We start from the raw sequence: 25,185 nt of genomic DNA on the forward strand, positions 1-25,185 counted from the left end.
TTAGTGAGGTCAGTGGCCTTGAAACAGGATTATTAGGATGACATTTAAAAATTGGAAAAAGGTTTATGGTAAGTGGAAAACAGCAAAGAGGTTTATATGCTATGATTGCAACTATACACAGAGTATGCATGTGGGCAAAAAGTGGATGAAAATAGTTGCTTTTGGATAGGATGATCACATGCTTTTTTGCTATATATTTTCAGAATTTTCTTTGATGTCATTATGTTGAATTTTTAAATAATGATCAAGATGATAAATCCAACTCTAACAGGTATCTTAAATAATTGAAAAACCTGGGGATTTTTTCCCATAGTTATTCCTCATAAAATTGGCCGAGTCATAGAAGGAAGTCCAGCTGATCGCTGTGGAAAACTGAAAGTTGGAGATCATATCTCTGCGGTGAATGGGCAGTCCATTATTGAACTGTCCCATGATAACATTGTTCAGCTGATCAAAGATGCCGGCATCACTGTCACACTCACAGTCATTGCTGAAGAAGGTAAGGACACAGTAGACCTGCCTTCCCCCAAGCTGATCTGAGGGGGCACAGAGCCTGCAGGGGGCAGTGCTTCCTCCAACATTGCCAGAATCACTGAAGGGATAGAATATTTATATCCTCCGGAGTCTCATTTTTTGCCTTTTCCATTTAATGGATTTAAAAGACGGTTTATTATAAAGTTGTCAGTAGCTCAAGAAAAATAATCCAGCTAGGAATGGTGGCCATTTATTTATGTGCTGTAGAAGCAAGTGCCCAAAAGTAAAAGAGATTGGTAATACTTTTCAGATCTTATTTTCTTAAAATAATGTCTTAAGTCTCTGCTTGAGTGAGAGAAAATGCTTTAAAGAGTTCAAAGAAAGTTACTGTCGATATCAAGTCTTTCATGTCAGGCCCCGGCCACAGTGTGCCTGTCCTTGGGGGCAGGGCTTTGTTCTGGGCAGCTGCTTTGTAAGTGGGGAGAAAGACAGTATGTGGGAATGGCCAGTAAATAGGGCATAAAACGCATTTAGTGTCTTGCCTTGCTTTAAAGCTGCCTTTTGATCATTAAGAATTTCTAATTAGGAATCATTTTGAATAGCACCAGTTCATGTTCTTTGTTTATGAATTACAAGGTAACCATTACATAATGCTCATCTCATTTTTCCTGATTTTGCAAAACTAATGAGGAGAAGCCAAAAACAGCAGAATTATGAAGGGTCAGTCTTTCATATTAAAATTCCTTGTATTATAATGTGTATTCACGTCCCCTTTCCCCCCCATGATTCTCTAATCTAATCAGGTTTCAGTATTCTTGATTCTTCTTTTCTCTTCCTACTGTACCACTCTTACACATTTTTATCTAAGGCATTACATAAATCTCCTTTCTGTCCAAGATCCCATGGGGGCTATTTCTGCATGGACATGAGTTCATGTGGCTGCTCTCGGAGGCCCTTTCTAGTTCTAGGACCCTGTGACATCCCTGCCTCTGCTCTTTTCCTTTCTCTAGTCTGTCTCACACTCTGCCCAGGCTCTGTCCCAGACTCTGCTGCTTCTTCCTGCTAAAATCCTCCTCAGTAGAAGCTCCAGTGCTTCCCCACTTTCTGCACAGAAAGTGTTTTATGATTTTGCTCCCAGCCTGCCTTTTAAATTTACCTCCCAATGTTCTTTCCAAACCCTCCCTTGAGCTAGGCATCATTGGCCTCTGTGCACATGGGCTTCCTCTCGCTAAATCCCATAGCACTCCTTATCTCTGCAATTCATTGAGTGTTATTCTTAAATAACTGTCTCCCTGTTACAAGGATCAGCTCTTTGAAGACAAAGAAAATATCAATTGACTATGATACTTAGTAGGTGCTTGGTGAATATTTTTTGAATGAAGGAATGAGTGAATGGATGAATGAACAAATGATTGAATGAATGAACAAAGTCAGTCAGGAGATTTTTAGTTCTGTGCCAATACCCAGCAGAGGCAACATGAACCCAATAGAAGAAGTAAAGCTTCTGGCATAGTTCACTGACACCTATTAGCCAGTGGTATGATCTTAAACAAGCCACTTAACATTTCTACCCTTCAGTTTTTTATCAGTAGAATGGGAATAATAATATCTATTTCAGGATCATTGTGAAGATTAAAGGTGAAAAAGTACATAACTTAGGCATAAATACCCTAAGGTGCTCGTCTAATGATAGCTGTCATTATTCTACCACATCTCTGCATGGCTGGCTCCCTCATTCCAGTCTCTGCCTGTATGTCACCACCTAAGGAAATGATCATAATATTTAGTAAGCACTTACTGTGTGGCAGGTATTGTCCTAAATACTTTACATCTATTAACTCATTTAATACACTAATCCTAGGTAGTCACTATTATTTTCCTGTTCTGTAGAGGAGGAAACTGAGTCATAGAGCAGATAGATAACTTGCCCGTGGTCGTAAAACTAGTGACAGAACCAGTATTTGAATCAGGCAGTCTGGCTTCAGAATCTGCACGCGTAACTGCTATGCCTTCTAACGGCTGTGTCCAGAATAACCCTCTCACCTGCTCCTGTCCTCCATCCCTCACTCTGCTTTACTTGTCTTCATTGCTCTTAGGTCTACCTGAGGTTATTTAACTATTAGTTTATTTGTCTATTGTCATCTCTCCCTCTAGAATGTAAAGTCATGAAGTTAGAGATTTTGTCACATTCAATACTCAATCCCAAGGGCCTAAACGATGTAGGCACATGTAAGTGCTCCATACACATTTTGAAGGATTACTGTTACTTAATGTGATTTTGGCCAGGTTTCTCTATCTCAGTTTCTTTAGCATGATCTTTAAAGCCTGCTTTTTAGCCTTAACTTTGTTCTGTGACCCCCAAAAGCAGGCCTCAGTGCCACAGGAAATAACACTTCAGGGTTCTGAGAAGGGCGTATGTGGTGCACTTATATCGCCATGCTTGGCGTGCGGTAGTGAGAGAAGCTGCTAGAAATAGTGGAACTAGCAGTAGTACAGATCAGTGTTTCTCAAACCATCTATAAAAAAGGACCAGTGGCTTTTTTCCAATCCATCACAGACCAGCATTTTTGTGAAATACAATAAAAATTAAACAAAAAATAAAAACAAAGACATAAAATTATTGTCAGATCGTTATAAAATTTTCTAGATGCTTACTCAATATCTGTACACATCTTATTGCTGACTGACCCAAGAACCACATGATTAGCCTTGAGATAGACAGTTCAGTAGTAGAAACACCTCTTCTTTCTCTTAGTATAGTTCCCCCCCACCCCAAATTACCCTTTATTATTGATGGTGTTTTCTCTGAGAGGATGTCCAAAATTGCTCAGTTATTTTTCTTAGAGTAAAAGTTAACTTTGATGTTCTGGCCCAAATACTTCTAGACATACTCTTAAGGTTTCCTATATAATGGCAGTCAGTGTTTAAGAAAAATAGAATGTGGAAGAAAACTCCCTAGCAGATACATACTTTAAAGTGTATTTCATCTGTAGGCGCAGCCTCTTAAGATACAATCACATTTGACATGTAAAATCATATTTCAATGATTACACCTTGTTTTATTATACTCTGTTTTATTAAACTATGGAAACATTCAGAATCTCTTATTTTTCTCAGGAAAAAAACAGAAAGTATCTCTTCTGTCCATAAAAATCCCATTCATGGAGTTTGTAAGTCTTCCAAGTTTTTCATTGTATTCAGTATAAAATTTATCAACTGCACTAAAGAGTCAGATGAATATTTATAGCTCTCTAGAGCTATTTTCAGAAATCACACATTCAGATCAACACCTAAGAGCTGTATTACTTCCCATCTGATGCTGCTCCCCTACTCTCCATAAGCCATTCACTATTAATAGGTAAAAGGAAAATGTGTTCCCTTCATCCTCTTTTTCCCCTTTTGCTCGATACTATTTAATATTGGTGCTGATTTTGCCAAGGAAATGGTTAACCAAGTTCCCAAGCCAAGTATCACGTCTGGTATAAAACTCTCAAACATTCATCTCTGTTTCATGGCATTCCCAAAAACACGACCACCTCTTCCACTACTGTGGCATCTTGTTCTCAAGTATAGAACATAAATTGATGATGCCTGGTTGTTCTTGCTTATTGTAAAGAAATCTTTAAATTGTATTATTTTCCGAGGTTGATTTCTAATTATGTATCAGGTCTTGTTTATTTCATTTTTAAGAGTGAACACAAGTTGTTGGTATTTATTTTTGAGTTATATAAATGGTATTGTGTTATAGATTTTATGTAATATGTTATTATGACAGATGGGAATTCAACTCTCATGGGCACTCAAGTTTAGAGGCAGGTAACTTGAAATTGAAATACCAGTAAACAAAAGTGGAAGGACTTCTGGAACTTTCCAGTGGGAACAGGAATATAAAGATAAATGAGGTGTCATTCCTGAAATCAAGGAGTTTATGGTCTAGCAGGACAGACAGGTATTCACCTAGCTCTGACACAATGGTAAATGCCATGAAACAAGTGTGCTTAAGGAGCAGGGTAAGATTTCACAGAGGTGACATTTTGAACAGGAGATGAAGTGGGAAGACAGGTGACAAGTTTAGATAGTATCTTATGAGCAATAAAAAGTGACCATAGGTTTTTAAAGCAAGGCAGTGGCATGTTTCATTTTATGTGCTAGCATAGGAATCCAGGAAGCAAATGAAGATGAGATTGGTGGAGGAGACCAGTGAGGAGGTCAACATGAGTAACTTATTAAGCTAATTAGGAAAATGAAATTCATGATAGTAATATAAAAGAGCAACAAACAAATTTCCAGGTCTCCCCGCCACCCAAAAACAACAGTTTGTACTCCACTCCCTTCCTGGAATGCTTAACTTTAGAGAGGGGAGACAACTCTCTGGATAAGTTCTGCAAAGGTTGGTCTACATCTCTGTGTCTGGTACATATTGTTCAAATCCATGTAGATACAGAAGGCCAGCAGCCAGAGTCAGCATTAGAACTCCTCAGGTGTGACCACAGCTTGACCCTATACCATTACTCTCCTTCCACTTTTTATGCTCTTGCCTGTGTTTTCAGAGTACTCTAGCTTTCAGTTGCAACAAATTCTTAAATAAAAATAATTTTTCTATGTTTTTAGTCCCAAGAACTTTGAAAAGAAACAACTTAATCCAAGCCATAAAATAGTGATGCATATAGTAAACCCTGAAGTTTCAGCTTCCTCAATAGAAACTGCTTCCTAAACATTCCTATCCCTTGTCTTTAACATCAGTCTTTCTCTATCTCCATTATATTCTGAGATTCAGTTTACATCCGTTTCCACATGTTCTAACCTAAAAATGGCCTCTACATTGAACATTTTTGCTAAGTTAGGTTAATATTTCAGAATGTACACTTTAAGAGAAATATAGCCCCAAATAAGACTTTATCGTTTTGATGATTATAATGACGATAACAATAATGTAACAGAAACATTTATGTAGTAAGTATAATATGCCAGGCACTGCTCTAAGCATGTACATTATAAGCTCATTTCCACTGTAAACCCATGAGGTTGCTATAATTCCCTTTTTATAGATGAGATGATTAGAAGCACAGAGAATTTAAGTAATTTGCCCAAGAACACACAGATAGTAAATGACGGGGTCAGACTTAAACCCAGTTAGTCTTGCTCCAGAGTTCATGGTCTTAATCACTAAGCTCTGCTCCCTCTCTTTGATGTTTTAAATATCCTGTGTTTGATATTTGGACAGAATGAAACATTAGAAAGTTTCAGCTTTAAAAAGATGAGTCTGACAGCCTAAGAGTCTCTTAACTGTCATCTCCCATGACTTGCCATCTAGTTGTGGACGCAGGCAGTTACTATGCTTAGTTATGAAATCTGCCTTCAGGGAACAACAGGAGATCTGGACCTGTTGGGAATGATACAGAAACAAATGTTACCTTTTTCACCTGTTTTTGTGCTCTTAGAAAATAGAAGCATTAAAATCTTTATAAACATTTGTCAACATGCAGGATAATGTTTGTCTTTGCTATACAGTGTCAGGCAAAATAACTGCTCCCATGTTAAAGATGCAGGTTTAAAGATATGTGCACACTGGCGTCTGTGGTCCAGCGTTCCTGAGACCTAGCTTTGTCATCTAGAGTGGCTTACCAGTTGTGAGGAGTGCGCTCTGGAATAGGCTACAAGATACTTCCTGGAGCTCTGTCCTCTAGATAATATTAGTGAGTGTGTTCATTTCTGATTTCATGTTGTATGGATGACCAAAACAAAGGTGAAAGAGGGAAAGTGTGTACAGTAAGAATATGATTCCTCTTCTCTTCAAACAGAAACATTAATCAAAAGCCACAGGGAAAAAGGTGTTAATGTTCTAGTTCTAGACAGCTGACAGTAGTGCGTTTGTGCTCAAGTCACTCAAGTCGGTAAAGCGGTAACCCTTTGTTATTGTCTCACTTTCATAGATCCACTTGGCCTTCACATTTTATGTACAAATTCTTATTTCTATTGTTTTCTCATTTGAACAGAGCATCATGGTCCACCATCAGGAACAAACTCAGCCAGGCAAAGCCCAGCCCTGCAGCACAGGCCCGTGGGACAGTCACAGGCCAACCACATACCTGGGGACAGGTGGGGCTGTTCTTCTCAGGTTTGGGTTTTTTTCTTTCCTCATCTTCCCACTCTTCATCACCCACCCACCCCAGCCTCTTCCACCACACAGTTATGCAGAAGCCAGCTGGTGAGGTCAAAATGAGAACTCTTGCATTTTCCACCCTCAAATACCTTCCCTATTCCCTCCACTCTCTCAATACCTTCATCCTTCTTCCCAGCCCCATCCCAGGGCACAGCATAATTATCCAGTCAAGCCTGACAGTGGGGATTAGAAAGAAGTGACAGTAGAGTCTGGCTCTGCTACTGTTGGTCCTCATAATTTTGGTACGGAAGCCCCAGACCCTCATGGATTACTGTCTTCTCAGACTACCTGAGCAGAGCAGAGCAGTATTTGTACATATTTCTTTCCTCTTTTGTTGAAAATATTAGCCATGAAACAAAAACCAGATTTCTACAGATTTAGCATCTTCATGGGTGTTGGTGCTGTAGGAGAACCATTTTTCACTTTGTCAATTTGTCACGTAAGTGACAAGGTCAGCTTATCTACCCTCTGGTTCAGTTACTTGAGTGTGGTTTTCCTTGATGTAAACTGCACTGAGACGCCCTTAAAACAAAAACCAAACCAAACCAAAACAACATGAGGATGTTGACAGACTTTAAGCTATGCTGGAGTTAACAACCAGGCTTTTGTCTAGCATCTCCCTGGTTCTAGATACAGTCTATCTTTACAGCCGTTTGACAGAGGGAGAATGGCAAGGTTCAGCTTTTAAAAGAAAAGAAATTAATATGCCTTTACTTTAAGACTGTTTGTCATTTTCTCAGTTCAGAGAATGACTTGATTTCTCTCTTGTAGAAGTGCCCTAGAAAGTGAAATTGGAAAAGACGTCTCCACTTCTTACAGACATTCGTGGTCTGACCACAAGCACCTTGCACAGCCTGACACTGCGATGATTTCAGTTGTAGGCAGTCGGCACAACCAGGTAAACAAATACCCCCAGATGTGGATGCTTATTTTCAGTTGCTGAATCATTGACACTGGTGAATTTTTATTGCAAATCAGTTCAGATAAATTTGTTCCCCAAAGCAATATTCTTGAGGACCTACTGTGTGTTTGGCGTTCTCTTAGCTTCCATGGGAGAATGTAAAGCGTTAAAGAAAAGTTTACCCTATAGTTGGAGAAATTTGAACCTTTGGTTAAGTATTTAGAAATAGCAGTGTTTGAGTTAATCAAAGTATGGTTTGGGTTTTTTGTTTTTTTCCTTTTTCAGGAAAATTAGTCAAAATCTACTAAAGGAAGCACTTTCTAAAATTGTGTTCTCTGATTGTTCTGTTGCACATTGACCAACTAGTAGAGAAGACATGTAATCTTCAGATTAATTTAGGCTACATTTATAAAAATTAAGCTCTCCACCAAAACTTACATTCCTTCCTTATGATACAGAAATGCATACTGAGAGTATAAATCATTTCTCCCAGCTATAAAAGTAGTCTTTCTGCAAACTGTAAATAAAGCAGTCCATGAAAACTTGTTTTTCTTACATTCCTTTCTCTCTAGAGCCTTGGTTGTTACCCAGTAGAGCTGGAGAGAGGTCCCCGGGGCTTTGGGTTCAGCCTCCGAGGGGGGAAGGAGTACAACATGGGGCTCTTCATTCTGCGTCTTGCTGAGGAGGGTCCTGCCATCAAAGACGGCAGAATTCACGTGAGTTGGCTTCTGTCTGTGACCTCTGGTTCTGGCTCCAGACTGGAAACGTCTGAAAATAGTTGATTAAAGGGAATACAGAAACCTCTTGAATCTAAGCAAGATTGAGGCGGGTGCCTGTCATTTCATTTTCTAAGCCCTGATGGTTTTGTCTCTCCTCTCCTGTGCACCATGCCATGTTGCAGTTATGCTACTTTTGCTGTCTTGACTTTGGTCAATTAGAAAAATCATCTTTTACTTACATAGAAGACATTTGAGAGCAAATGGATTAGTAAATAAAATATACTTTCATCTTAGTAAAAGTCTTGGAAAAGCCAGGATAAAACAGAATCTCCAACTTCTTCCAAGAAACAGTAGGCCCAGGATTTTTTTCCTCTTAGCTGCCTCTAGAGGTAGCCAGAGATCGAAATGCATGACTCTCCCAACTGTTCTTATTATTTGAAGGACTAGAATTCACATCAGTAATGTTCTATCCTAGGTGTTCTCAGCTCTGAAGCACTGTAGCTTTGTCCAGGGCATTGTAGACCAGATCATTTATGGATCTGCATAAGATATTTTCCCTCTTCTGAATGTTATTCAGAGAGAAATCTTATATAGAAGACATGTGCTGGCCTCTACCTTTAAAAAATAGTTAATTCACTGATATTCAGTTAAGTTATATGCTGAAACTTTTAAATTCTAGACAGCCCTCTCCTGCTACTCAAGAGAACTTCAGAGTTCCTCCCTCTACCACTAGTAGGCGTCAGGGAAGAGAAGTTTTTTCCACTTTTAACTAGGGAAACTAACTAGAAAGGCAAATGATCTTGGCAATTTATTAGATGGTATATCCTAATAATGATTAGAAAAGGCTTATGGGTGATTCCACATCACCGTTCCACTGCCATTACTCATTTCGTAAACATGTATTGAGTGTTTGCTTTCCTCAAAGCTTTATACCGGGTACTGAATGAGTTGGGAGAAGGGCAACCCCAAAACAAATAAGATACCATCCTTCCTCAAAATGATAAGACTTGTGTACAAGTTCAAAGGTGGTGAGTATGAATAGAGATTTCACAGAACAGGTTGTATTAGAAAGTGGGTAGGATTTCAGTAGGGAGAGATTGAGGAAAGAAAACATTCCAGGCTAAAAAAATGAGCAAAGGAGTAAAACTGAGGAAGTATACATCTTGTATAGGGAATTGCAAGAGGTCAAGTTTACCTAGAGTTTATTTAGAAAATACATAAGAGAATAGAAGAAAGTGAGAACATATAGAAGTAGGATGGGTCACCAAGATGGAAGTCCGAGACAGTGGGAAGCCACAGAAGCCTTTTGAGCCAAAAAGTTCCCCCTCAGAGCAATACACTGGTAAAATCAGTCTGTTAGTGGTGTGCAGGAGGGATGGAGGGAATAGAGGTAGCTATAGTTTAGGCATACAGTGGTAGTGGTGAGACTGTAACTTGAGTGATAACACTTTGGATGGATGATAAGAGATGCATAAGAGATCAACTGTTAGTGAAGAAAGGACCAGACTAGATGACTAATCAGTATTTCCTAAATGAGTGAAGGATGAAGAAAAAGAAAGAGTAAAGGATGACTTAGAGGCTTTGCCCAGCTTGTACTATGGAGAAACGTTAGGGAGGCCAAGGGGAGAAAGGATTTGGCAAAGATTGATGGTCTACTAAGTTTTAGTCATGTTGAGGTGGAGGTTTACCAGCAATTTGAGCAGGCAATTAGAACTAGTGGTAAAGTCTCAAATGTTGAAACTACCCAGACAGAGGTGATGATTGAAGCCTTTGTCGTGGATGAGATTACTAAAGGAGAAGATTTAGAGTGGTGGGCCAAGGGCAGAACTCTGGGTGAGACCTGTAATTAGTGGAGCAGAGAAGATAGAGAAAATGGGGAGAGTGAGAATGCAGAGCAACAGAACCAGAGCTGGAGAATGTTTATGACCAGGAGAGGGACCAGTGGCCCATGCCTTAGTTTAGCTAAAGTTAATCAGGAGCTGCTGGGTCCAGGCTCAGTTCACTTTCTGGTAGAGACAATTTAATAGAGTGGGAAGAACATGAGATTGGAAATCAGACAGGATAAGGATTGAACTCTGTGTACAGTTGGGTAAATTCTTTGAACCTCAGTTTTCTCATCTGCAGAATGCAGATCCATCCATAAAATACATGGCCCAAGTAAATGTCTGAAAGTGTTAATAAGAGCAATTTGAGGCACTGTTTATGGGATGGCATACTTATTCCTGGTTTTCTTGGTCCTTTTTCTTCCCCTCTTTTTTTTAAATCTGTTTGGGTACTTTAAATCTGTTGATTTTTAAAAAATCTTCCACTGTGAAATAAGCCAGAAAGAGAAAGACAAACACTGTAGGATCTCACTCATATGTGGAATATAAACCAACACATGGACAGAGAAAACTATTGTGGTTACCAGGGGCAATGGGGCTAGGGGGTGGGCACAAGGGGTGAAGGGAGACATATATATGGTGATGGACAAACAAAAATGTACAACACAGAATTTCACAATGTTATAAACTATTAAAACATCAATAAAAAAAATCTTCCACTGTTATCTAGTGTCACAAAAATCCAATTAAACCAAAAACTAGGATATAATTATAAAATAAATGTTGGTTCCAAATATAACCCTCGGATACACTAATCTCACCAAACAAATAAAAGGTGAACAGGCCTTAAAGTAGACAAAGTCTATTTCTAAAACATGTCATATGAACAGAAACTTTAGAATTCCATGATTAAATCAACTTTAATTTCAAAAAGAAACTGAAATTTGAAGAACAAATAAGCTATTACTGCTATGCTCAGGTTTGTTCTAAACTCTAAGAATATAAGTCAGCTTTTCAGAGAAGAGTTCTTTTTCTGGCTACTAAACTATCAAAATCTTGACTTGGTAAGAATCTTGGGAGCTTTGTTATAATGACAACTTACTCTGGTGGCCATTGCCTGAGTGATGAGTTTATCTCCAGCTAACACTCGCACCATGGAGTGACCTGAGCATCCCTGTCTGCCCTCCCTGCCTCTCTCGTCTCCCTTGCTTTTTCTGTTAGGTTGACATCTGCACTTGTGTCCTGTACCTATTATTCTAGTATCTTCAGCACCTGATATAGTGCCCTGACTATTCATAGTAGATGCTCCATAGAGCCCCATTTGTTGAAAGAGTAGAATGGATGGATATTACTTCTAGATAATGAGAGAATTATTTTTTTTAATATTTAAGATTAGCTCCTAGAACTTATTACTGGGTAGAAAGGACTTGCAATATATGAAGAAATTAGCAAACAATGTAATAGTGTAATTCAGTAAAACAAGAAAATGTTCACTTGTAATATAGATGGAAAGTGTTGAGAGTCATTGAGAGAATCTGTAAATTTAGTGAGTCTTAGGTTGGTCCTTAAATCTGGTTAAGATTTAGAGAAGACAGAAAAAGGTATTCTGTGCTAAGGGAATGAGAAATCACCTGAATGGAAAAAGTTAATATTAGGGAATAGTGTCAGACTTAGTTAAATATTCAACATAGAATAGAATCAAATTTAGAAAATATTAAGAGTCTGCTATCTTCCAGGCAACATGTGTTTTCACTTAGTTTTCGTCTCACAAAAACTCTGTGAGGTAGGTGGCATTATCCTCACTTCTAGATTTAAAACTGGGGCTCAGAGGGACTAAGTCACATGCTAGGTTTGCTTGGCCTGTGACAGCCATGGTGTGACCCCGGTCTGTCGTCCTCTAAGCCCAGTTGGTGTGCTTTCCCTGTCAGGCCGTGGCTTGTATCCATTTGGATTTGATTCCTTTGGGATGCCTATAGGTTCTTAACAGGTGGTAAGATAATGTAAGCAATATGTTAGAAATATTATTTTTTAATTTTAAAACATTTTTAGTCATTGTTGTTAAAAGATAGTGACTTTTTTTTTTAAAGAACATAATTTTTCTCTATCCCTTCTTCCTACTTCTTTTCTTCTTTTGGTCTTCCTATTCTCTTTTTTCTCTTCCTTTCATTTCTCTCTGCTTTCCTCTCTCCTCTCCTCTGTCCCCCATAATTTTGTTTTTCAATAATACAAACTAGAACTTGAATCTTTATTTGTTCTAGTTATCAAAAGATGTAGTCCCCATTTTATTCTTATCACATTTAAATGTTTAAAGTAACAAAATTTTAAAAGAATGTTTACATTTCCCTCTCAAAGGTGCCGTTATTTTAATCTTTAGCTTTATATAGTCCAGTATAGAACTTCTTTCCGCGAGGGCCTGTCTACCATAAATCTTGAAGCCATGGCTTTTTCCCTTCCCCCCAATTTAGTTTTAAAGTTAAACAAAAATGACACCTGGTGGCAAACCTGGTGGCAAATCTGTTCAATTACAAGTTTTATTGCAATTTATTTGTTGTACTGCTAAAAGAATAAGAAATGTGCAGGTTTGGACAGTGAATTTAAGCCAAAGAATGTGATTGAAATTAATTATAACCTCACCCATATTTTACAAGATATGCCCAAAGCATGCTCCAAATACTATCTGCTTTAATTTTGATTTCTCTAATTATCAGCAGGATTTTATATCTAGTGCTATTTTGTCATCTGTTATTTCCTCATGAAAATGATTTTTCTTCAATCACCTATTAAGGGAAATCTGGGCATTGACTTTGTTTCACTTATATATTCTGGATATAAGGTTTTACATTAATTATGTTTATTACTTTTCTCCATCCTGTTATGTTTATTATCATCTCACTTTGGTTCTTTTTAAGATTATTTTTAAGATTCTTTAAGATTATTTTTCCACTTTATGTTAAATCCATCTATCTTGTTTGTGATATCCTCCATTTCTTCAACAGTGAGACTTTCATCTTTTTTTTTCATAAATATGCAACAAAACACTTATTTTCTACTTCATAGTTTACTTGAAATTTTTTGCATTTTATAGAGTGGGGCACAGCCTACATTTAAATCTTCTTCATACTGGTGCACTTTAAATATTTTTTGGGAAAACAAGAAAATAAATAACTTGAAAACTAACATTTATTTGTGATTGGCATGTAATCATGTTTTATCTCATTAAATCTTCCTATGTGTCCCAGGAGGTAGGTACTAATATTAACCCCATTTAGCAGAGAGGAAAATGAGACCACTGTGCTGGGAAGAGGTGGAGCCAGGAGTGAACGACAGACATTATAACTCCAAAGTTCACTTCTTAGCCACTGTGCTCTGCTGCATCTGTGGACACAGAGTTGTCCTACCAACCTTTATTAAATAATTACTGAGTCCTCTTCTGTTGTGTTATTTCTGGATTGTTTTAGTAAGCTTTTAAATAAATATTTGAATTGCTTTTTGGAATTTCAGTAGTTTTCCACTGTTCAGTTTTTCTCTTTAGAAGCCAATACCCTTCAGTTGCTTGTCACCTTGAAATATATTTAAAAATCTGGAATATATTTTAAAATAACTACCATCGTTATCTTTAACCAGGTTCTTTGCAAAAGTTATACTTGACTCATCCATATTTTTCTTTTTTTTTAAAGTAACTATAGACAACATTTCTAGTAAATAGTAATGGTACTACGGCATCTTATTCTGATCCCTAGTTTTATGTTTGTTTTCTAAGGAAATCATTTCACACTAAAATCATGAAGTGTAAGCCAGTTATTCATATTAAGTTCTCCAAACTGAATTTTTTCAGAGTTTTAATCTATGAATATTTCATTTATCTAATTGTTCATATATGTACAGGGTATATGGGCAACACAAAGGAAGGAGTGGGCAGTTCTCCCTGGAGGTCAGGAAAGGCTTCAAAGATGAGGAGCCACCTTCCTAGGTTTTAGGAAATAAATTCAAGATTCAGCTCAAGTTGGAAAGTACCCTTTGCAGGTTGATCATTCAGATATAGCTCTGTGGTGTCATGTGGATCATAGAGACTTCACCCCTTCCATCACTTAACCTTTGCTGGAAAACTTAGAATCTGATTCGTGATTTCAAGATGCCCAGGTCCTGCTTACTAGTCATATAAAACTTTCCCGTGTAGGATTTTATAGAGTAAATAAAACTGGACATTGTCTTTTCCTATTGCTACGACCACTGTGTACAAGTTAAATATTTCACAAATGAAAGAGAGTCACTCAGCAAGGTTGAGAGGCTCTAGAGTTGAGAGAAGTGGAATTGAAGAAGGCTGCATAGTTTCATGTTGTTCTTGTGAATGTTCTCTGTTCAGGTTGGTGACCAGATTGTTGAAATCAATGGGGAACCTACACAAGGCATCACACATACTCGAGCAATCGAGCTCATTCAGGCCGGTGGAAATAAAGTTCTTCTTCTTTTGAGGCCAGGAACTGGCTTGATACCTGACCATGGTAAGTCAAGTAGCTCACCTGGAGCTGAAAAGTTAAGAGTGTGTTAGGGAGGGAGCAGCAGAAGGAAAAGGTCTATCTATTTGGTGGGATAGATATTTTACTAGCTAATTCAAAGGTAAACATCAGAACCAGCTAAAGCTAGTTATATAGCATAGTTATTTTGAATAATATTACAAAATAAGTGGTGGCTTCAGGCAGGACTTTTGTTGGAATGGAATATATGTTAAGCAGTTTCAATAGAAAACTTATAGTTGCTCTTGTAGAGAAATGTACCTGTAAAAAACAGGGACATTAGAGGCAAATGATTTAAATGTCATGAAAAACACCTGAAATCTCTTCAGATGTTATTTATTTCCTTAAAGTAAGATAAGTTTCTCTCTTAATAAGGAGAATAAGAATTTTAGGCTTTTCTGGCCACTTGTCAAAAACAAGTGGCTATAGCCCTACCTAGAGACAAGGAGTTGGACCTGGGACCATGTCTGTACTCCTGTACTGATCTTAAACTTCCTTGATTTCATTGTATGTTTTTGAAATATCACAGTATTTGAAAATCACTATTTTTTAATTGAATGCAATAGTCTAGAAATAAAGTACCACACCACTTAGTACTTGTCCCTTCTAGTTTCCTCCCCTTCTCCCCATAGAGCTTTTGAGGGATAAGTGTAGACATGACTTCCTACAGTCCCCTTCTAGCCTATAATTCTCTGTGTTATCTTCCACCATCTGCTTGTAAATCATACGTTCCCGGTGACATCTTTGCTAACTGTGCTGTGATTTTTTTTACACAGTCCTAGGCTTTTTCTCTTCCTTCTTCAGGTTTGGCTCCTTCCGGTCTGTGCTCCTACGTGAAACCTGAGCAACATTAAGGCTTTCAGGGCTTTTCTTGGTCTTTCCTTAAAAAGACTTGGTAAATTTGCATGTCTTGTAAATCACGTCCTTCTTTTTAATTAAAAATGATGCTATTAAATACATCTACTTCTATCTTCTGCACTTTTCAGTTTCCTTTTGACATTAAATTTGACAGCTTAATGCAAAAAAATTATTTACAAATACCCATGAACCTCATTCTGGTTACCACAGTTTGGTCTTCTTTATTAGTGATTTTGGCATATCCGTAAGCTATATACATTGATAACAGCTAAATTAGTAAGCTTCTTGGACCAGGTAATTTGGTCCAATTTTATTATTTATTTCTTCTAAGTTTTTTATTGGGCTTTACTATTTACAAAGAATTTACACATCATATATTATCTCACTAATTATACATAAGTAATTGGAAAAATGAATACTATTATTTTTGTGTATATATAAACAACCTACCCTTCATGTACAAGTACAGCTGTCTCTATACATCTACCTTTATAGAGAGATATCTAAACATATATAAACTTTATTTATAAAATATCCATGCTCAAGGTTGTTTAAGCAAGCAGTCAGTATAATTTAAATGGCTGTCAAAGTTCAAAACTTATTGTTCCTATTTATAATTCTAAAATTTAATGTTCCACTGAAATCACTTTTTTTTTAGGTGATTGGGATATGAATAATCCTTCATCTTCAAACGTGATTTATGATGAACAGTCACCATTTCCCCCATCTTCACATTCTGCTTCCATGTGTGAAGAGTCTCATATGCCAGTAATTGAAGAATCTTTAATGAGAGTTCAGATATGTGAAAAGGCCGAAGAATTAAAGGACATTGTGCATGATAAGAAAAGCACTTTAAATGAAAAGCAGTCTGATATAAAGCATCAGTCTCTTCTCCAGAAAAATGTGAATAAAAGGGGTCCACCCAACAGTCATGGGCACAGTGACAAGAAAAATCTCTTGAAAGTAGAAACTGGTGTTACACAAAGAGGTAGATCTGCTAGTCCCCAAAAGTCAGCCAGTCGACATTCAGAGGAACATTTAGAAAAGATACCCAGTCCTCTAAAAAATGACCCCAAAAGAAGACCCCGAGATCGATCACTCAGCCCCAGGAAAGGGGAGAATAAAAGTGGTCACGTGGGCCCCAGAGCAGAGTCTGGACAAGATCACAGCCGACACAGCAGAGGACAGTCTTCAAGCCCAAAGCAGCAGCAAAAAACTGAGGGAAGCAAAGACCAACCCAATGCTGAAGCCAAATTACTCGAGTTGGAGAGTCGAAAAGCAGGGGGCCGTGCTAGTGACAGTGCTGAGCAGATCTCGGGTGGGAAAGAAAAATGCGGTGTTATCAGGAAAGATATGAAGCAGAGTCAGTCTGGAAAAAATAGAACAAGGTCTCCAGAGAAAAAAAGCAAGAGAATGGATGAAAAGTCTCTTCCATCCAAAAAGACTAATAACGCTGCTAGTATAGTAGTATCTGAAAATGAAAAAGGAAGGAGAGCAACCTTAGGAGATACAAGTTCTAGTAAAGATAAAATAGGAGAAAGCGTCAAAATATCAGAAAAACTGAAGCAGGAACCTGAAGAAAGAATGGTTTTAAACAAAACAGAAGATCACAAAGGAAAAGACCTTGAGGTAGCTGACAAAAACAGAGAAAGTGGAGGGTTCAAACCTGAAAGGGGTTCTCCAGCTAAGAAGACACCGATAACCCCAGGGCCCTGGAGGGTGCCGAGTGCGCATAAAGCCACAGGCATGAGTGGTGTGGCTGAGAAACGGCTGTGACCTTTAGTACAAAACAAAGAAAACCAAGGTGTAATCTTTACTTACTAAAAAGCAGCATTTTTCAAAAAAAAAGTCATTTTTTCAGAAATTCTGAAACACACATAAATACATTTTAATTTGAGCATCAAGTTATCTAGGCTGCATGAAGGGCCTTTAGGATCGCTAAGAACGAACTGTCCCCTTGGCTGGCTGCCCTCCCTTGTGCTCAGGAAGGAACTGCATCCATGTGCTCATCTGACACGCCCAGCCTCTCATCTGACGTGTCCTGCTCAGGCTGCCCAGCTCGTCTTCATGAGTGTCTGAACAAATGACATGTGTTGATACTCACAATGTGGTCACAACTCACTTTATATTTGTGCCAAGTTATCTACTGTATCATGTCTGTTCTATCCTTCTCACTCAGATATTTCCACAGTAATGAAAAACTTAGGTTTGGCTTGGGATTTGATATTCTCAATAGCATGTTGCATGTTTACAGAGAGAAATATTTGAGTCCTTGCAGAAGAAGAGATTGTTAACTTAGCATTAAAGATGGCAGTTGCCTCTTCTAACAGCTACTGATCATGTCCCAGTTTAAAAACTCGTCACTACTGTAAAGAAAAAAAATGTAGTCAAATAGTGACACTTTCTTAGGATTTTTTAATTTGGCTGGATAAGGTATTTCAAATAACTGTTCAAGATATTACTTACAATTGAATATTCAAAATGAGAAAGTACTTTAAGCAATTAAGAGTTCACCTCCTGCTGTGTTATCCAACCCTGACGTAGTTATGGCATCTCAGATCACCCTTTTATTTCAGTTATTTCATTATGAATGAAACCACAAAGAAGCTTATGGAAACATTGCTTATTGCTGTTCGAAGAAAAACCATCAAATTTCTGCTTCTGGATATTTTGGTTGTACCTACTACTAAGTCATTAGTTGTTAATACATAATACATATTTGAAGAGTCAAAAGATCATACAGATTGTGGAGAGACTTAATTATAAAACCAGTTTCACAGTCCACTGCCAGATAAAGTACCAACTCATCTGGTAGCAGCTGTACAAGTTTGGGTCTTGAGAAGCAGAACCTGTGTGAGACCTGCTCAGCAAGTAAGGACAAACATGGTGGTAGACAGCATTTGCTAGAACTTATTTAATTTTAAATTCTAGCTACATTAACTTATTTAAAAACAAGAAAGGGAGACTAAACCTCTGCTTAGCTTGTACACATTTTCAGAGTTCTTTTTTGAAGTCTAATTAAAGATGTTGGTTGGAAGGTGGAGACAGTTTTTAACTCCATAAAATAGATCCAGGTTTTTCAGTCCCATTCAGTAGCATCTATAAATAAAGGAACATTCTCAGAATAAAACCATTTTATGGAGTATGCGAACACACTTGTTCTGTCACCCAGGGTTCATCATGTTATTGTGAAACACGTTATGTCCAGGTCCTTCCCTCTCAGAGTCTGACTGTGAAACTCTTTAATATAACAACTGACTCAGCCCCTGTAGATACAATGCTTCCCAGAGTGAGATTTCTGAAATCCCATTTTCATCCAGAATTATATTCACCCACCTGTTGTAACTACTTGAATAGAGCAAAATTAGGAGGCTTGATAAATGCTAAGAATTTAGTATTACAGAAATGATTTATTTTCCCTATAGTCCACAATTAGTGATAAGAATCCTGTTTTTATTGTTAACTGTGACATAACTTGGATGTCATATGTTGTCAGTCTGATGTGGCTCTTCCCTTTCTAAGTAACCTGTCACTGTACTGATTATATACTGACTTAGCAATGTGGCCTTGGAATGCTAAGCAAAATATGGATGTACTGGTTGTAAATGTTTATATATTGTACAGTACCTTTATATATACACTTGAGGTTCTGATTAGAGAAAGAGATCTGTAAATCGCTTGTTATTTTTTATATAGATATTAAAAAAAAAAAACCAGTTTATGGCCTGCATTTCTTTTACTGTCAGGTTTATTTAATGTTGTTTTCTATTTGTGGAGCTAATTCCCATCATGGTTTGTCCCTCCAAGTAACAAACATTTCAAGTCCTACAATCATGAAGCCTCTTATAATGATGACTTTACATACAGATAAAAGTATAGCTATTCAGGTAAAGTTTGAAAGTGGTTTAATATCATTATACCTATTTTATACCTTTCATTAAAGAAAATAGCTTTGCATAAATAATTTGCTACCCCAAATAACCCTTTCTTATACTGTTGGAGAGAAAAGGACTTGTCTTATTAGAAATTCAGTTACTAGACATTTCTAATGGATATAATAGTGTAAATCCCGTTACCACAAGGTCACAAAACTTTATTTCATCAGACTATGGCATTTTGCATTATTTTTAAATCATTTATTTACTATAGGTTATACTTACTTTTAGAATGAAGTGTTTTGACTTGATTTCATTTAATTCTTGTTACGAACAATGCCTAAAACCTATTTCAAGATGAACATGGTTAATTTAATACTCTTCAGGAGAAAAATAAATTTCTGCCTACCATTTGCATGTACTCACTCAAAAGAAAACCCAAACCCGTAGTTCCCAAGCCCCACAGTGGAGATGTATGTCATAGCAAAGGCTGTAGAAAGTGCCAGCAAAATAGTTTTGTTGTTGTTTTAGTGGACATATTTTCTTACTGGTGACAATAGCAGAAAAGTTCTGGGATGCTATTATATTGTCTCACTAGAGAGATTAGAGACTAAGATGCTGCAATACTGTCTTCTTCTAACCTAGTTACGTCAAATTTTATGGATCAAGTAGCTTTGGAACAAAGTCAACTCTTGGACACAGAAAAGCATTTGGCTTTTGATTTCTACATGAGACTATCTTGGTTACTTCCTTGTTGTTGTTGTTGTTGAGGAAGATTCACCCAGAGCTAACATCTATGCCAGACTTCTGTTTTGTATGTGGGTCTCTGCCACAGCATAGCTGCCAACGAGTGGTGTAGGTCTGTGCCTGGGAACTGAACTCGGGCTGCTGAAGTGGAGCACACCAAACTTGACCATTAGGCCACAGAGCTGGCCCCAGTTATTTCCTTTTTCAACAATAGTACGATATTCTCATGTAGGAAAAGCCAAATGCTTTTAAACATGTGGACGTACATACATATTAAGAATTTTATTTTTAATATGTCCAACATTCAAAGAAACATAGGTTTTAAGAAAGCAAAGAGTATTCAAATTAGTTAAACTGTGTGACAGTCTGACTAATGACCTCCACAAAGATGTGTTTAAGCTGAAGCTTAGTCCACACTGTGCTCCTGGAACTAAGTAAGGAACACTGGTATAAACTTGGACTTCTTCAGTCACAAAAACTTGATGTTTCAGTCTGGTATGAAGAATACATCGGAGCAACTTTTTATATCATCATGGCATGTCCAATGCCTAAGAACTATCTGTCCTTTTTAAACAATAACAGATTTGTTTATTCAGGCAGCTCTTCACTAGTCATGCTATTAAGGTTTGTCAGCAATACAATGACTTGTTTAAAGCACGCCATAATTATTACACGAAATCTATAAACTTTGCTGTAGTTAACTGAATTAGTTTAAGATATCCACTAACCTGGATCTGTTTTCAATGTTCCTATGCAAATAGAGCCTTAAGTATAAAAAGGGAGTATGAAGGCTTATGAAGAGTGGAATTCTGTCTATTAGAGAACTGAATCTTTCTCACATACATTAAAATACAAAAACATAGCCAAGTGATTTAATTCAGCCTAAACTTATATTTTGACAAAGAATCCTGTGGGTATTAGTCTATTTTACAGTGTTTGCATTAAAGTCAAGCAGAACTATTAGCAAATACACAAATCAAGAGACTTATTTTGTCCTTATCAAACCACCACCATTTGTTACCTTGAGTAATCCTTATACAGCTTATGGGCTCAGGATGTGCTGCAGGAAAAGTATGGAATTATTGCACATTTGTGAAATTCAAACTTCATTATTCAAGATAGGCACCAATAACTGCAAGAAGCAAAGGATTACTTTGAATTGCTACCCTAGTCAATACATGTATAGATGAGATTAATGAATTTACTTCTTGATAATCCCAAATCATATATTTGGGAGTGAGAACCATTTGGCCCATTATGAGCATGTATATCTAAAAAATTTCAAAAATGAATTTCATTAATTTGAAAGTGTTATTTTTACAGTGCACAGGTCCACTTACCTCTAAATACAATGAACCAAAAATAAAAACATAGACCCTTAAGCTTATACTTTGTGAGACATCCTGGTATTTAGAATTTTTCTACATGTCTGAAAGTCAAGAAAACCATACTCCAATTAGGCAAGTATTTGATTAGTCACTTCTTTAAAGTATTTAGTTTATATTATACATGAACTATAATGTACATATTTAGGAAGTTTGAAGTTATACCTCCAGAGAAATTTTAGGAGGGATAATTTTTCCCAATATAACAAATTATAAAAATACGTGAGCAGGTATTTTTCTTATTCTTCTATGGTTATTACTCTACCAATTAAATGTATGACTGGCCTAATCTAGTTCTGTTTTTACATCTTAGTTTCTCAGTAATAGGTAAATATTACCAAAGTATATTATATCTCACTCCTTTTGGGGGATCAAAACAAAAGCCCAAGTTCCTAGAAATTATTATACAGGGATAAATGAAGCACTGAGGGTAGGAGAACCACGAAGTTACAACTCTTCCATCCTAATAGAAAAAAACTGCATGAATGAATGGTAAATTACTTGAGGTCTATTCTTCATTCATTCTGCACATTTATGTTGAGTACCTATTATGGGTCAGGTACTGTTCTACATTCTGGGGACCTAGGAAGGAAGAAAAAAGTCCCTGCCTTAAGAGGCTTACATTCTAGTGGGGAAGGACAGAAACAAGTAGGCAAAAAATAAACAAGATAATCTGATTAAGGAAATGAACAGGGCCATATAACTGATAATGAGGATAAGAGGGGGAACTGCTTTAACTATGGTCATCAGAGAAGGCCCTGCTAAGGAACTAACAAACAAACAGTTGAGAAGCCATTCAGGGGAGAACCTAAGGAAACGTATTCCAGGCACAAGCCTGATATGAGAAAGAACTTGGCATAATGGAGGAACAGAGGGAGGCCAGTGTGGTTGTACTGAAGAGGCAAAGTTGGGAAGGGAGGCAGCCCTGATAATGAAGGGCCTTGGAGGCCACCACAGGGAAAGCCAGGAAGGGTTTAAAGTAGGGATGATATAATTTCCATATATTTAATTTCATTCATGTGGTAGAGAACCAACTGTAGGAGGCAAGACTGGAAAGGGAATAGTGGGTCAGCATAGTAATCCAGGTGAAAGTGAAGGATGCTTAACCTAGTAGCAGTGGAAATGTAGAACTGACACAGCTTGGTGGTAGATTAGATATGAAGGAAAAGAGAGGAACCAAGAATAAACCCTAAGCCTTTGGCTTGAGCAATTGGGCAAACTTTATTTCATTTACTAAGGTGGGAAAAACATTTACTCTTCCACCTCAAACAACTGAAAAAAAATGGGAAAAATATATGTGAAAAAATGGGCTTTAGATGTTGGATGAGAGGCAGTACAGGATAGTGGAATTAAATGAGGTGAGCCCAGTGATTACCCCAGATTACTGCTTAGAGGCAGTTTCTAGGCTGTGGTGTGGGAAAGGGGAACCCAAACTGAACCAAGCAGTCTTGACGAGTTGAGGAGACAGAGTTAAGAATTTTGGGAGCCAGGCGAGTTAGAATTTGCAGGGCAGAGTACCAGAGAGAAGACAACTGCATAGAAAGGAGAGAGCTCCAAAAACGTACAGAGGGTTCCTTTCAAGTATTCAGGTGAGTATCGATCAGCACAAGGAGATATCCAAAAACAGGGAAAGAATAACCAAAAAGAAGCAGGCAGAAAAAGTCTTGAGCTGGGAATAGTTCGTGTTCCCACAGTCAAATTGGAAAAACCTCATAACAAACAGGGCATCAGGTAGAGTACTCAGGAGAATATTGCTTCAGTAGTGGAGAAAAGTAGCCCCAGACTAAAGGCTACTCTGGCCCACCTAACAAAGCTTAAAAGCAAGCCTTGAAATGATTAAATTGTTTCCAAGTAACTTAACTGCATTCCAAAATAAAGCTCAAGAATATTTAAAAGAATACACACATCACACAAAACCCCAACATCCAACAATGTAAAATTTACATCCAACAAAAAACTACCAGGCATTCAAAGAAGCAGGAAAATATGACTCCAAATGAGGAGGAAAAATCAATCAATAAAGACAAACCCAAAAATGATACAGATGATAGCTGTTTTAATGTCCTTATTTACGATTTCTATCATATTTATTATGTTAAATGAGGTAGAAAAAAGAAATAGCAAGTTAAGAAGAGATAGGGAAGACACAAAAAAAACAATTGAACTTCTATGGATGAAAATACATTGGGTAGGATTAACAGCAAATTCGTGCAGAAGAATAGGTTAGTGAGGCACAGCAATAGAAACTATCCAAGATTCACGACAGAAAGAAGACTGGGAAAATGTATAGAACATGAGTAAGCTGTGGGACAACTTTGAGTAAGCTGTGGGACAACTTTAAGCAGCCTTAATACACATATAAATTGGAGTCCCAGAAAGAGGTGGGTGAGAGTGGAGTATAGAAAACTTATTTTAAGAAATAACAGCCAAAATTTTTTCTAAATTTGATGAAAACTGTAAATCCACAGAACCAATAAGTGCAACAAACCCAAGCACAAAAAACATGAAAACTACACTAATACACATTATAATTAAAGTACACACAAATTCAATGATAAAGATAAAAACCTTAAAAGCAGCCAGAGTTTAAAAAAGAAAAAAAAAAAAGGCATTACATACAAAGGAACAAAGAATGATGGCAGACTTCTTGTCAGAAACAATGCGATCCAGGAGGCAGCACATCAACAACTTCTTTAGAATTTTATACCCAGCAAAAATATCTTTCAAATGTAAAGATTCAAAACTCTTTCTCAGTAGGGTGGGTCTGTACACCTTGCTAAAAAGGTTTTGAATTTTTATCTTCAAAGTAATAGTAAGCCATTAATGATGAGACTTGCATTTCAGAAACGACAAATCAGCTTTTTGAGGAGAATAGATTGAGCTTGGGGGTGAGGTGTGCCATGCGTATGTAAGAGCAGAAACTTGTTCAAAAAACAAAGGATATTGACTTAGACCAAGGTAGTGGAAGTGGGGATGGAGAAGAGTGGACTGATTAGAAAAATATCTAGAAGACAATTATTCAAACACTTGGTGATTAGATGTGAAGTAAGAGGAAGAGGAAGGAGTCAAGAATGATTCTGAGAAAGTTTCTGACATGAGCAACTATATTTACATATAATTTTACCTACCTGAAAAATAATTTAAACTCATTTTACACCATCAAACCATTACTGAAACAACCCACAAGAGTAAACTATTCTAAATACTGCATTTAAAGAATTCACTGTGTAAAAATTGCAAATAAAAATAAAATAGGGCCGGCCCCGTGGCTTAGCGGTTAAGTGCTCGCACTCCGCTGCTGGCGGCCTGGGTTCAGATCCCAGGTGCGCACCGACGCACCGCTTCTCTGGCCATGCTGAGGACACGTCCCACATACAGTAACTAGAAGGCTGTGCAACTATGACATACAACTATCTACTGGGGCTTGGGGGGATAAATAAATAAATAAATAAATAAATAAATAAATAAATAAATAAATAAATAAATAAATAAAATAAATAGCATTTCTTCATAGAAAAAAAGATAAAGGCATCAGCTTTCTTCATCTGAAAAAACTGCACTGTGCTCAGTCGTGGCTCTGAGACAGTTGCTATTGTTTCTTATAGAAAATAGTAAAAGCATGGTTTCTATGAGCCATCTGTTGAGACTAAAGTGCCTTTACAGAACAGTTCCTTCTAAAGGTAAATCACTATAATTGGTTTTATTTTTTTTTTTGTGAGGGAGATC

At 37.3% G+C, this 25,185-nt stretch overlaps 1 protein-coding gene across 2 annotated transcripts in view; it reads left to right on the top strand.

The window, feature by feature from the left end:
* MAGI3 (membrane associated guanylate kinase, WW and PDZ domain containing 3) overlaps positions 1 to 19,364 on the top strand; it is a 231,542-nt gene extending 212,178 nt beyond the window's left edge. Inside the window, exons 16-21 of one of the 2 annotated variants that reach the window (XM_058538824.1) lie at positions 314 to 499; positions 6,471 to 6,573; positions 7,409 to 7,535; positions 8,111 to 8,254; positions 14,444 to 14,582; positions 16,111 to 19,364. In XM_058538824.1, the coding sequence (XP_058394807.1) occupies positions 314 to 499; positions 6,471 to 6,573; positions 7,409 to 7,535; positions 8,111 to 8,254; positions 14,444 to 14,582; positions 16,111 to 17,228 (1,817 nt within the window). In that variant the 3' untranslated portion in view covers positions 17,229 to 19,364. Of the gene's footprint in view, positions 1 to 313; positions 500 to 6,470; positions 6,574 to 7,408; positions 7,536 to 8,110; positions 8,255 to 14,443; positions 14,583 to 15,398; positions 15,624 to 16,110 lie in introns of those variants that run through there. The other variant, XM_058538825.1, reaches the window with a different exon arrangement.
* Positions 19,365 to 25,185: the final 5,821 nt, after the last annotated feature.

Source organism: Diceros bicornis, chromosome 4 (assembly GCF_020826845.1).
Source record: "Diceros bicornis minor isolate mBicDic1 chromosome 4, mDicBic1.mat.cur, whole genome shotgun sequence".
NCBI classification, from domain to species: domain Eukaryota; kingdom Metazoa; phylum Chordata; class Mammalia; order Perissodactyla; family Rhinocerotidae; genus Diceros; species Diceros bicornis.